At 54.9% G+C, this 14,033-nt stretch overlaps 1 protein-coding gene across 1 annotated transcript; it reads right to left on the bottom strand.

The window, feature by feature from the left end:
• Positions 1-7,234: 7,234 nt before the first annotated feature.
• Positions 7,235-11,609, bottom strand: C4H4orf54 (chromosome 4 C4orf54 homolog). Its single transcript, XM_032186202.1, is given in 4 exon segments — positions 7,235-7,732; positions 7,841-8,861; positions 8,863-9,776; positions 9,864-11,609. Coding segments are annotated over 4 exon segments (4,179 nt in total).
• Between the last annotated feature and the right edge of the window lie 2,424 nt (positions 11,610-14,033).

Genomic DNA, 14,033 nt, shown 5'->3' with positions numbered 1-14,033 from the left:
TTTTTTTTCAAAAAAAAAAAAAAAAGTAATAAAAAAAGCTCATAGATTGCCATGTAACAATGTATTACAGGAACATGAAAGAAAAATAAATAATCCCATATCCTTTCATGTTGTACAAGACCAAAAGTACCCAATCCTCAGAAATCAAACTATCAACGGGATGAAACAGTCTGCTTGCTGTCTTTCCTGATGATGCTGACTTCTTCTAGTCGAAGTATAAATAAAACAGGCAAAAATACAGTATGAAAAAATTGTTCTGTTTTCAGTCTTGGTTTGGTCTGTTACCTTTGGGCTTGGGATAGCCAGAAGGAGTGGTGTTGATGGGTGCAAGAGGAACCATTTCATTCCCCACCACGTAGGACTCAACAACATAAGTTGGATGCCCGATTGCCTGTGGATCCCCCACTCTAGCCAAGAGATGGAGAGAGCTGCAGTGGGTGGTAGAGCCCAAGCGTGAAGAACCACACGCTGGAGGTACCCATCCAGCTGCACCCAGAGGAGAGGCACAACACACCTGCCCCTCTTCTGCATCAACACTTCGTAGAGATGAAGTATTTCCTGACTGTGAAAGGTACTTTGGCTGCTGCCAAGTATTTGGCCAACAACACTGGGTTTGTTTTTCTTCCATGTGAACATGCACAGGTCTGTTTTGCATAAATATGTCAAATCCCCTGGAGATACTGATCTGTGTGCTTTGTTTTTTTATTTACTCATCAAGTCCCAACACATCTTCTCAGGGAAAATCCTATGACCATCTGAATTATTGAACAGAGCTCTTTCAGAACGGGACATTCTGAAATTAGGGCTTCCACAACGTTGACAGCATCCCTTGAAACTAAATCAAATGGAGCCTGTGAGGCCCATGTTACTCCTTCAGAAAAGATAAATGTCCTCGAGGCTCCCCCCGGGAACGGCAGCAATACACTTGTGCCCGAAGTTATCTGACCCTAACAGCTGGACATAATGGGGATGCCAGAAGGGTCTTAGGCCAACAGCTGGGTAATGGAAGGCAATGGCTTACTTACGTGGGCTCCATAGCTACGGAAACAACAAAACTGGTGATCCTCTAAAAATAAGGTGAAATTAATACACTGCTTAATCCTGCATTTGAAGAGAAAACACACTTAGGGCTACAACCAAAGCAAACACTGGGGATGCTTATCAGACCATGGAGGGTTAATGGTGAATATGTAACACACATTTTAATAATGACTATTACATGTACTTTTAAATAATCAGCAGTGGTAGCAATTGAATGATATCTCACACTGAAGTATACATGAAGAACCAATATTTAATCCTTACTAATCAAAAGCCACTGAAAGAACAATGCAATAGTAATTGAGGGCATCTGATGCTGAGCTGTCTGGCTACAGAGGGATTACAGAACAGAAGGAAAATAAAAGTCCTTAAATATGAATACTTTTAGGAGTCAAGAGCACACATAAGGCACGCTGCAGTGTCCGTGTACCTCAGCATGCAGGGGGAATTTGTTAAAAATAGCAAACCAAACAGAGGGCCTGATTGAGCAAGGCTGATAACTGCATTTTCAACTTGAAATGCATGCCTGCTTCGGCCGAGGTCAAGGGAAAGCAGGGCAGTCGTGGTGTTGGGCTGGCAGGCAGCAATGTGCAGCGTCAGGTTCTCATTCAGTAACTGGATGATAGGTACCTCAAAAATAAAACAGGTGGGTACCCTAGGGATACAGCTTGGGATTGTCAAGCAAATTGCTTGTTCTCTGTAGTAACAACCCAGGATGATAACTATTGTAAAATAGGCATGGTTTTGTTTGTTTGTTTGTTTGTTTGTTTTTATTATTTATTTTTTCCCCAAATGTACCATATTGCCTTGTTTTATCCCGGATTGCTTGCTTGGATTTGATATCAGGGAATCTCTTCTCCTTTTGCCTTGTTCCCACTGCTTCTGACGAAAAGTGCTGCACCTCTACCTTTCCTACATCATTCCTACCAGTTATGTTTTGAAGACCATTTGTGAAGATTTTCTCCACGAACCCTTGATAATCCGAGATATGTTTCACCTGACATTTCAGATTAATTTGAGGCAGCCTAAGTGACTCTTCCATCTTAGTTTTAGTGGACTCTCGCAGTGTGAGATGCAAATGCTGCTGGCAAATGGACACTGGCTGCAAGACAGGGCTTCTTGGGGACAGGGAAGAGTTCATTTCTCTAAACACATGCACTTTGGACCTCTGGTAGTAGAGTTTTTGGCTTAAATCATCTATCAGGCGAAGCTAGCAGTGATGGGAATCGCTCCTCACAGAGCTGCATGGCAAGCAGGCTCCAGGCTCCGGAGACTCTTCTTGGCAAAAAGTCTCTCATTTCCCAGTTGACAACCCTGGTTCCCTTTGTGATTTCGGAGTCCTCTCGTTCAAACAAGGCGATCAAGGCCCTTCTCTCCACTATCTTCCCACAATTTGATTCTCTTTTGGTTGCCCTGTGGTAGTCTGGGATCACCCAGCCTGCTCCTGCTGAGATGAGGCTGCGTGGCTCCGCTCTCCCCCAGTTCATTTCCCCTTTTCCCAATTCTTCCTTTCTCCACCCAATCTCAATCAGTCGGTTTGTATCTCCGTACATACCGGGAGATACAGATAAGAATCATTAGCTATACACTGGCAGTTAAGTCACTGATGACACTTATCCTAGATGCAAAGCTAAGATGCACATTTCAAACCCAGAAAGAGGGAATATTGCAAGCACCAAACCACTGTTTTACCATTAAACTTGGGCTTTCAGCATGGTAGGAAGAGAATGTCTTGAAATAACGTGGCAGACTGATAATAGGTGCCTTACTCCAGGTTGTATTACTTGCAAATAAAAGATGAGGTGAAAATCTGTTTTCCTTTAAGTATCTCAGGCATGAGGTTAAAAGGCTAAAATACGTAATTATACAATAAAATATATGTAAAGGATGATATAATTTGCCTCTTGCATACTGAAAATTGAGAAGAGGAAGGATTTTTTTAAACTGAAGGACTAATCTTAAAATTTTCAAGTCCGTTTTGTGAATTGTTGGTGTTTAACTCATGCTTTTTTAAGCATTAAGGCTTAACATCAGAGATCTACTCATTCTCTGCAGGGGTAAAAGCAACACATTAAAGCAGCAAAGGGCTTTTCCTGGCAATAATTCAAGCAATACTGCTCTCTAGCAGCGAGGTGATCTTATTATTGATCATATGGCAATATAAGACAAGGAAAATAGCAAAGAGGATGACCAGAAAAAGAAAAAATTGTTTGCTTTACCAACTGCTGTCCCAAGAGACCACAACAAAGACACAGTTCCTTGGATGCCCAGCCCGATATACCAGTGAAAGTTACTGCATTGGAACCATGAATTTCCCTTTGAATTGAATTTATATTTGGGAAAAGAATAAAAATCAAATGAAGCAATGTCCCTGGCTTCCCCTTGTCCCCAAAGGGCTGGGCAAGCAGAGTGAGGTCTGGTCAGAAACAGACTCAGGGAGACTCAGTGTGAGGCTTTGCATTCCCTCTGCACTGAAATCTTTTCTTCTTTATCATTTATGTGTTCAGGTAGGTAACGTCACTGTCATTATTGTTCCATACAGCAGGAAGGGAAACTCTGCAAAAACATGACCAAGCAGGCTTACTTGCAGTGTGTCTTTTACTGAAAAATACATTTTATTTGTCATAACATTCAAAAGAAAAACAACAACACAAAACAAAACAAAAACAAACCCCACCCACTAATACAAATGCTTACTCGTCCCGCTACAACCTTTGGCATCCAGCGGTTCCAACCAGCCTGCTCTCACACGATCCCGGCGTCACGCAGCACGAAGTGCAATTCTTGGAGCCACGCGGCCTCCTCACAGTGGGACCACTCCAGGCTCCGGCTGCACGCTCCCCACTGTGTCATCGACGTTGAAAGCAGCTCAAAGAGTCCGTTTTTCTCCAATTATATAACTCCTTTTTTTTTTTTTCTTTTTTCCACGCACTGCTTTCACGGCATTTTCCTGTTTGCCTCAGACCCCACCGCTCTCCCATCAGCCACACCACCCACATTCCCTCCACAGTCACTGTCCTTACTTCACACGTGCACTTTTAAATGTCTTTACACTGATAAGCCACCCCCTTAAACAGGGGGGAAAAAAAAAGAAAAAAGAAAAAAGAAAAAAAAAAACAAACAAACAAACAAAAAAAAAAAAAAAAAAAAAAAAAGGGAAAAAACACAAGCATTTTTAAAATACTGTATGTGTTCCGGGGTAGCCACAAGTAATTTATGAGAATAAGGAATGACACTTGGCCATCAACACTAGATAGTAAAGGCACCTCTGAATGCAGACAGGAAAAAAAAAAAAACGCGCACACACACACACACAACCCATAAATACATTTTAAATCATTCACCAAGGAGTAATTTTACTCAAGTGAAACCAGCCCCGCTGCAAAGGGCCGGAACAACACTCACGCATCCCTCCCGTCCCGCCACGTCACTTAAACCGATGCCGACCTAAAATTTGGGGAGACGCAGACCCAGAGCTCGAGGGGTGGACGGGATTTGCCCTGCTGAGAGCAGGGGGTGAATTTTGGCTGCTCTCACCCAGGTGTTCGGGTACCCGGGTCTGCAAGGCACCCAGCGCCCTGGGCCGAGTTCAGCGAAGCGTTGCACCGGTGGGCAACCACCAGGGACCCCAGGAATCCCCGTGGGTGGCTGAAGTTGGGGTGCGTGCGAGGGCTTTGCTGGACTGGGCCTGGGAAGCTCAGCTCCTTGCAAAACTGACCCTCCTCCATGCAAACACGGGGTCTGTTCAGTCATCGACACAGCCAGGCAAACATGGTTTGACATGAGAAGTGACACGCTCCCCTGAAGAAACCTCCCCTGAGAAAATAAATAGCTGTTGGTATCGCCTCGTTTCATTGCTCTCATCTCTACAGGCAGCTAAAGAACAACAACAAAAAAGTCCCTACAAAATCTTCCTCCAACAAACACGTGTTGAAACCCTGGGCACTTGTTTTCTAGGCATTTTTTTTTTCCTTTCAAGTCCACCGGGTGGAACTGTAAACCCTGAGTTTGTGTGTGCAAACCTGTATCTTGTAAACTGCAATGTGAAACCTCGCTCCGAGCACCGATACAGGAAGAGATAGGAGGCAAATGTTGTCTGAACACAGATGTAGCAAACGTACCACGCGCACTGCTATCCCCGTGGACAACCTGCTTGGGTACTTGCACTGCCCGGCAGTCCCAAGCACTGTTCTGCTTAACACTGATGCTCTGATTATAATGAGTACAGAATGACTGGGTCATGAAAACAGTGAAGCAGCATTTGTTTTCTTTAAGAGGCTTTCAGCCAGAATCCCAGCAGAAAGTGAAGGCCTGCGACTGCGAACCACGTGACTGAGGAGCAGGGAGTCACGCTGACACGCTGGGTGCTCTAGCTGGGCACTTCAAGCTCTTAGAAAGGATCAGGATGTTATTTTTTTTGCATTAAATTTGCACAGTGATGAAGACAAATGAGAAGATATATGTTAAATCGCTAGCTAACTTTATACTTGCAGGGCATTTCATCCTGAGGGCAATTTCAGTTTGTGCCTGTGGACAAATGAATTCCCTTGAAACAAAACCTCACACTTATGAAGACAAATATCAGTCGCAGCTGATTCCCCTCTATCTTGCAAGTTACTCATGGAAACTAAAGCCTTGGGTTTTCTTTAAAAAGAGAAAACCCTGAAACTTCCTTAGCAGCAAGCAGGTTATTTTTCTCCTCTGTGTGGAAAAATAAATAAAATACACATTCACAGAAACCTTGCTGTTATTGCAGCAGAAATTGGGGGTTCTGATTACTTCAATGCATTTTTCCCCTTTGCTGTAAAAGTATCTGGGAAAGATCTTATTTAATGACCTACATATGTATCCCCTTTTGATTTGGACACCTCACCTCAAAGAATAAAAAAGGCAGCCTATGGGGGTCTTAAAAAACAACTTGGAAATTTATCACGAAGTTTATAAAACAGCAATGAAAACGTGAAAAAAAAAAAAAAAAAAAAAAAAAAAAGTCCCAGCGAAGCCTTCACACACAGAAATCCAGCTTCCATCAGTGAGAAAATTGAATGTAGAAAAAAACACTTTGCCAGGTAAAACAGATCAGCATGGCTAAAATACCAGGAAATCTCTGAAGGTGTGTGAGGCAGACCTGGTGGATATGCAGGAAGGATTTAGAAACGGGTGCAGGAAAACCTCCCAAGTGGCAAACCCTCAAGCACAGACTTTTAGGATTTGCATTAATATCTTAAATTTTCAACCTCAAGAAAGCTTTATGTAAAACAATTTAGGCTTGATCTTACATTTACGGGCTTCTCTGAACTGAAATTTGGGGCAAGGAACACACTGGTGTAGTTTAGTTTCACCCTCGTGTTAATAATTCTGTTTTATTGAGACAAACTTGTTGCTGGCAGCAAAATCATCAGTTTTTGCAGAAAAGACTGCAGTCTTAAAGAAAAATAAATGCTGTCTTCTTTAGAACTGGGGTCTAAAAATATTATATTGAAGGGTCACTAATAAAAAGTTGATTTTTTGAGAGCTGCCACAAACATTTAAGCAATCCTCACTCCTCCAGAGAAGTGCACAGCATCTCCTGCTCTGCCACGATGCTCTTGCTGCTCATTTCCTAAGCTACTGCCGAGAACGAAGGAGCAGCATCCCAGCTTTGTTCCGTGCGTGCTCAGGCAGCCCTGTGCTGTCAGCAGAGCCCATCCCAGCGCTGGGGGTGTGAGATGTTCCTCAGCTCCCTGCAATTCCCCACAGACCGGTCCCTACTCCTGCTAAACCTGGCCTGCTGCTTCACTGAGCCGGCTGTGAATGCGGGCTGTATGTTCTATAACAACTGGAAATCAGCATCCTTTTTTTTTTTGTTGGTTTGTTTGTTTGTTTCTTTGGTTTTCCTCTGTATGAAAGGAAAAAGGTGGCAGGAGACCCCGGCAAGAACCATGCTGCCAAAAGCCAAGAGGTGACGAAGGCTGAGAGGGACAAGTCCCTGGCACGGCGGCGAGGTTTGTGAGGGAAGATGTGGGAAAGGAGGAAAACAAGCAAGGAAGGCAGAGATGAAATACAACACGGGGTGAAATACAGGAGCGGAAAGAAAGGAGAGCTCAAGGCAGGCTCTGGCTAGAAGGGGCCACGGGCACAATCCTGCTGCTGTGTGGGCACCGCTTCGCCCCTGGCCTCCTCTGGGGACCCCTGTGGGCCCCGTCCCCGCCGCCTACCGGTGCTCCACCACCAGCCGCATGGTCGTGCCATCGAAGGACGGCGGCGCGACGAGCCGCGGGCCGCCGGCGGGCGCCGTGATGCTGATCAGCGGCTTGGCCGCCACCGTCGAGGCCGCCGTCGAGGCAACAGCCGGGCCATCGCCACCGGGCACGAAGTAAGGCCCCTCGGCCTCCACCGCCGGGCTGCCAGGCTCGGCCGCCGCGCTGCCATCGCTGCCCGGGTGGGAGAGCGGGCGCGGCAGGGCGGCAGCGGGCAGCACGGCGGCAGCGGGCAGCAGGCCGGGGTAGAGCATGTAGGCTGTGCCGTAGGCGCCGGCGTTGAGGGCCAAGGGAGGCAGCGGCAGCGGCAGCGGGGCGACGGCGGGCGCGGGCACCGGCACCTCGACGTACTGCCCCGTCTCGGGGTCGAAGAGGCGCCGCTTGGGCGGCTGCTGCGGGGCGGCGTCCAGCAGGTAGTACTGCCCGCTGCTCACGTCCAGCAGCACCCTGCGCTGCGGCAGGGGCTCGGCGGCGGGCACGGAGGGCGAGAAGCAGAGCAGCTGCGGCGGCGGCGCGGCGAAGGGCGGCAGCGGCGGCGGGAAGAGGGCGGCTGGTGGAGCCTCGACGGCCGCCGGGGCTGCGGTGGCGGCGGCGGCGGCGGCGGTGGGGGAAGCCTCGGTGGAGGCGGCCGAGCCACTGGGTCCACCGGAGGGCTTGGCGGAGCCGAAGGGCTGCAGGCTCCGCAGCGCAGCCGCCGCCGCCACCGAGGACACGGCGGAGGGGCGGCCGCCGCTGGGTGCCGTCGAGGGGGCGGTGGTGGCGGTGGTTGCCTTGAGGGGCAGCGCCAGGTAGCTGCCGCAGTCCGGGCCGTGCTCGGGCTCCCCCGACGGCCTCCCCTCGGTGCCGGCAGCGGGCAGGCGGAGCAGGGAGCGCGGAGCCGCCGCCGGGCCCCGCAGCCCCACGTCGGGGGGAGCCTTGGCCGGCGGCGGGGCGGCGGCGGAGGCGGCGGCGGGGCCGCGGAGGGCCAGGAGGGCTCGGGGGGGAGCGGGGCCGCGCTGGCGCTGCCGGGCCAGGCTCTCGAAGGCGGCCGCCTTGGCCGACACCTTGTCGGAGGCGGCGGCGGGGTTGGCAGGGCGGCGGGGCAGGCGCTCGGTGCCCGTCGGGGCCGGGCCCTTGGGGGGCGGCGGCGGCTCCTCCGCCTTCGGGGGCGGCTCCGGGGCGGGGGGCGGCCGGGGGCCGGCGTCGCGCTCCTGGCTGGCGATGAGGGACAGGACGTGGCTGCCGGTGATGGGCAGCGGGTCGCTCTTGCGCTTCCACTCGCGCTTGCTGAAGCTGTACAGCTCCTCCATGCTGCGCACCGCCGCCGTCAGCTTCTCCAGCGCGTTCTGCACCGGCGCTGCCTTGCCTTCCTCCCGGGGGTCTTCCTCGCCGCCGCCACCGCCGCTGCCTCCTCCCCCCGACGCCGCCGGCCCCCGGCTCTTATCGGCGGCCCCGGGGGGCTGCTGGTGCCGCCAGGGCGCCCCGGCCTTGGCGACGATCTTCAACACGGCCGGCTGCCGGGGGTCGCTCTTGTTGGGGGCGATGGTGGCCACCGGCAGCCGCCCCGACGTGCGGTGCACCAGGACGGTGCCCTCCGGCGGGCAGCCCAGCGCTCGGCCCCCCCCCTGTCACCGCCGTTTTGCCCCCGCCGTCGGTGGCTTTGGCCCCGGCGTGTCCCAGCGCCTGGCAGGTGATGACCACGGGGGACAGGGCTCGGGGGATGCCCGCGATGACCAGCTGCCTCGGCTTGTGCTCCGCGGCCCCCTGGTCGGAGGCGACGCTGCCCTTGTCGCTGCTGTTATCCCCGGAGTCGCCGCTGTAGGAGCTTTTGATCAGCTTCCGCACGTCCCGCACCTGGTGCAGGGGGGCCTGGCTTTTGCCCTTGCCCTCCCGCACGTCCCGCACCAGGAACTGCGGCACCCGCTCGGCACCGTCGCCCTTGGGTGCTTTGGGCGGCTGGCCCCGGCTCTCCTCGACGGGGCGGCCCCCCAGCTGCGGCGTGAGCAGCTCGGCGATGGGGAAGGGCGGATCGCGGCCCCCCAGGCTGATCTGCAGCTCGGCGCCGCGGGGCTTGGCGGCGGGGGGCGAGGCGGGGACCCCCCCCGGGCCACCGGGCTCCTTGGGCTCCGGGCCGGAGGCCGGCTGGACGGCGGGGACGAAGAGACGGGACGTTTTGGTGGCCCTGCCGCCGGGGAGGTCGCGCCGCGGGGACGGCTTGTGCCCTCCGACGGGCGCCCGCTCCTCCTTCTTCTCCGCCTCCCGCTCCTTCCAGGTCCTGAAGGCGCTGTTGTGGCTGCGGAGGAAGGTGGTGGCCCTGGCCGCCTCCGAGCCTCCCCGCCGAGCCTCGCGGGGCTCCTCCGCGGCCGCCCTGTCGAGGCTGCGGCTCCCTTCTCGGGGCGTCGAGGCTTTGGATGCCGGCGACCTTCCCCCGCCGCCCTCCGCTGCCTCCTCGGCCGCCTGCACGCCCGGCTCCGAGCCCCCCTCCGAGTGCCGGGAGCTCTGCCGCTGCACGCCGCCCTCCCGAGGCCGGTCCCGGTCCCGGTCCCGGTCCCGGTCCCGGTCCCGGTCCCGGTCCCGGTCCCGGTCCCGGTCCCGGTCCGTCGCCGCCGAGGAGGTGTCGGAGATCTCCCCGCGCTCCATCTTGAACTCGTGCTCCAGCTGCATCTTCTTGGAGATGACGTTCTTGAGGAGGCTGGAGGCGAACTGCGACTTCTTGCTCGTCCCCTCCAGCGACGGATGCGGGGGGTCCCTGCGCGGGGGGTCCCCGCCGCCAGCCTCGGGGGCTGGGGGCATGGCGGCGGCGGCGGCCCGGGGGGCAGCGCCGGAGCCCGGCGGCTGCAGCAGGCTCAGCACCCGCGGCGGAGCCTCGACGTGAGCGATCTCGCCGTCCAGCTTGCTGACCACGAACTCCAGGGCTTTGGGCTGAGCCTTGCCGGAGCGGAGGCAGAGCTGCGGCAGGCCGGGCTCGGCCCTCGGCCCCAGGCTGCCGCATTTGAGGTCCAGGTAGGTGGACCAGCGGCTGGAGCCCAGCGCATGGTCGGGCAGCGAGGCGGAGGAGGCTCGGGAGGCGAGGGCGAGGGCGTCGAAGTAAGGGTACGCCAGGCTGCGGAAAGCCCTGGCCGTCAGGGTCCGCACCTCCTTGTCGGCATCGTCCAGCTCGCTGACGGCGCTGGAGGCACCGCTCGAGTACTCGCCCACCTCCTTCGCCCGCACGGCCCCGCAGCCGCTCTGCAGCCGCGCCGGCACCGCGATGAATTTCTTCGCCTGCTGCTGCTGGTGCTGCTGGTGCTGCTGGTGGTGCTGCTGGTGGTGCTGGTGGCCGGCGTCCTGCCCGCGGCTCGCCTCGCGTTCAGGGGCGGTGGGGACACGGAGGCTCATGTCGCCTTCATGCTTGGCAGCGTGGACGGCGTTTTGCTTTTCCTGCCCGTTGCTAGACTCATTTATAGCCCGGGAAGCGGCTTTGATTGATAGGAGAAGCTGGCCCGCGGGGCTCTCTGCCGGGCCGCCCGGCCGCCGGGGCCGGCTCCCCTCGGAGCCGTCGCACTTGTCCCCGCCGGGGGTATCGTTTTCCGAGCGGCTGCTGGCGATCTCGGCGGCGCTGGCGCTGTCCGTCGGGTTGTTGGGCTCGCTGGTGGTCGTGCTGAGGTAGCAGCTATTGTCCTCCTCTGTCGGCGTCTCCCCGGGCGTCTCGGCGCTGCCGAAGGAGGCGTAGTCCACGAAGGAGTAGATCACGTTGTCGTCCTCGAAGTCCCAGCGGGCGGCCAGCCCGGCGTCGAAGTCCATGTCGTGGTCCACCTCGCTCAGCTGGATCTCCCGCGTGCTGATGTAGTGCGCCTCGTCCCCCCCGACGGGGGGCGCCCCGGGGGGCCGGCCGGCCACGGCCTCCCCCTCCTCGCTTTCGTACCCGAGGGAGGAGGAGGAGGAGGCTTTGCCCTCCGCCGGAGCCGGCTCCCCCTCGGAGGCACGGCCGCCCGCCTTGCTGCCCGGCGAGGGGCAGGAGGACGAGGACGAGGAGGAGGAGGAGGAGGAGGAGGTGGAGGAAGGCTCCGGACGCCCGTCGGGGGTCCCGGCCGCCCCCCCGGAGCCGGAGCCGCATCCTGCCGGGTGCTGGCGCTGGGGGCGATGCGGCGGGGTGCCCGTCCCCTCGGGGGATGCTGCCCCCGCAGCCCTGCCCGCCGCGCCGCCGCCCGCATCCCCGCTCCCTCGGGCTCCGCTCTCCGCGCCCTGCCTCCGGGCCGAGCCGCACACCTCCACGTACACCGCCGCCTCTTCCTCCTCCTCCTCCTCCTCCTGTTTCCCTTTCCCGGCCGCCTCCTCCGGCCCGGGGCCCCGTCCCGAAGCCGCGTCCATGCTGGGTACCGGCGGGGCGCGGCAGTGGCCCGAGGGGGCGGGCGGCCGGGCCGCCCTCCCCGGCCCCCTCCCCTCGGCGGGGCGGGCAGGGAGGCGAGGCGGGGGCTCGCCCGGCCCCCCGAGCGCTAAAACGAGGGTTTCCCCCGCTTTCCCCCCGCTCTAGGGCCGCCCCGCTGCCGCCCGCCCCGGGGTCCCGCAGCCTGCCCGGGTTTTGTCCCCGTCCCCCCCCCCCCAAGTCCCCGTCCCCTGCCCCCGGCAGCCGGAGCGAGAGGCGGCGGCGCTGGGGGGGAGAAGGGCGGTATTTTTAGCCCCTCGCTGGAAAGAGAGACCTCGGGTTTTGTTGGCGGCCGGACAGAAATAGATCCCCAAACCCCGGCCTTTCATACTTGGGGGGGGTCAGGTCCGAAGCCCCGATCGTTCCTTGTCCCCAGGGGGGTTTGCGAGCGGACCCCGCTCCCCTCCTTTCCCCGTCCCCCTCTCCTGGGGGGGTCTCCCCGCTCCGGGGCTGGGTTTCGGCGCACGAAGGATGCGCCATCCATCAGCCCTTGGCCCCCGACACCCGCACAATCGGGATTTTAGCTGGAGCAGCTGCTCGGGCACCCCTGCCAAAATCCCTGGCCAAGCTCCCCTCCGAAACGAGCGCTGAAACACGACTCTTTATTTATCTATTTCCGCGGTCTTGTTTCCAGATACGGTCCAGAAACCTTATTTATTTATTTATTTATTTATTATTTATTATATTTTTTTATTTTTTTCCCCTGCTGTTTTCTCGTGGTGACCACTTCATCTCAACCTCACAAAGCCGGCTGAGGATTTTCACTCTCCAAGGCTGCTGAGACCATCACGGAGCACACATGCACATACCCCTGCTGCGTTCCTATAGCTCCACCACCGGGCATTTATGCCCCCGATGACAAAAATACGCTCACAAAATCCGCACCTGTTGCCCACAGAGGAGTTGCTGGCCTCTGTGTGCCCGAGGCGTTGAGGTCAGTATCCTTACCCCGGCCCTAAGGTGTTGTGGGGTCCTATGGTGCCACCTCGGTCCTAACTCCCATTGAAAAAAGAGAGCCTGTAACACCCAGCTTAAGTGCCCTAATGGCTGCTTGTGTATTGCCGGAGGGGGAAAAGGAAAGGAAAGGAAAGGAAAGGAAAGGAAAGGAAAGGAAAGGAAAGGAAAGGAAAGGAAAGGAAAGGAAAGGAAAGGAAAGGAAAGGAAAGGAAAGGAAAGGAAAGGAAAGGAAAGGAAAGGAAAGGAAAGGAAAGGAAAGGAAAGGAGAGTATGAGTATTTCTTCCTCTCTTTCTCTCTTTTTTTTTTTTTTTTTTTTTTTTTTTTTTGTTTGTTTGTGGTTTCTTCCCCAGATTATTATTTATCAGCACAAACAAAGTTTCCTTTCTAGCGGAAAGCTCCCCAGTCTGACCCAAGCTAAACAGGTGAGTTCAGGGGAGTCAGTGCAGGCTGAATTTCTTGTACTGTGTCTGAGGATCACAGTTCAACAGCTTCGGAAAGCTGGGGATTTGGTTCCTGAAAGGTCTTCAGCATCTGTTGGAGTTGCCAGACAAAGCCTACACCAAGTGAAGTGCCAGAGCTGCTTTTTTGCCCAACCAAAAGTAACCAGGAAAGCCGTGTCTCCATCCCAAGTGCCTGCAAATAGCCATTTCTTGCTTTATTCTGGCAAAGCATCTCATTTTTGATATTGCTGGAAAAACATCTCATATTAATCTCAAATTAATAGTCTGATCAATTTTACCTAATAGTGTTGGAAATCAGCAGTAAATGCACGTCAGCCTTACTCTACTAATCACATGTGGTTGAGGCATTCACTAACACTGATTACTCCTTCGTTATCACCTTTAATTATCTTTGGCTCCTTAAAGGTACCAGTGTCTACAATTTCTACATCCAAATCTGTCATGAAGCTGTCCCAAAAGTCAAATAAAATCCGTATGTGGGACGCCTTTCTCAGTGTGACAGGTATGCCACGTTTCGGTTCTTTGTTCAAAATGAGGACGCCCGTGGCAGAGCTGGTGTAAAGGTGGTGGATTAAAATCAGGCAGACTGAGTTATCTGTGCACCTTAAAATACATCACTCAGGGAAGTGGGGCCAGAGTGGGATTGAAAAGGGATTTAAGAAGAGAGATTTGAAAGCAGAATTAAAATGTTAAAGGGGGCTGTGCAGAAGGCATTGAAGTTTGTTCCTGTAGCCAGCACGTGGGCAAGAGAGTAGAGGGAGGAGAATGGATTAGTTGAGCCTGCCCTGAATAAGGAAAGGCAAAATATCAATTTTTGTTTATTAACAGTAAGAGATGGTAATACCACGCTACACATTTTAGTTCTTACAGTGATGTCACAATTATTAAGAACTGAAGTAGGAATGCAAGTAACAAAGTTAGTAAAAACAGGTCAGTGCAGAAGGAAAATG

The sequence above is a fragment of the Aythya fuligula genome, chromosome 4, assembly GCF_009819795.1.
Source record: "Aythya fuligula isolate bAytFul2 chromosome 4, bAytFul2.pri, whole genome shotgun sequence".
NCBI lineage: Eukaryota > Metazoa > Chordata > Aves > Anseriformes > Anatidae > Aythya > Aythya fuligula.
Note: the sequence above shows the minus strand (reverse complement) of the source record. Positions and strands in the feature narration are given on the sequence as shown.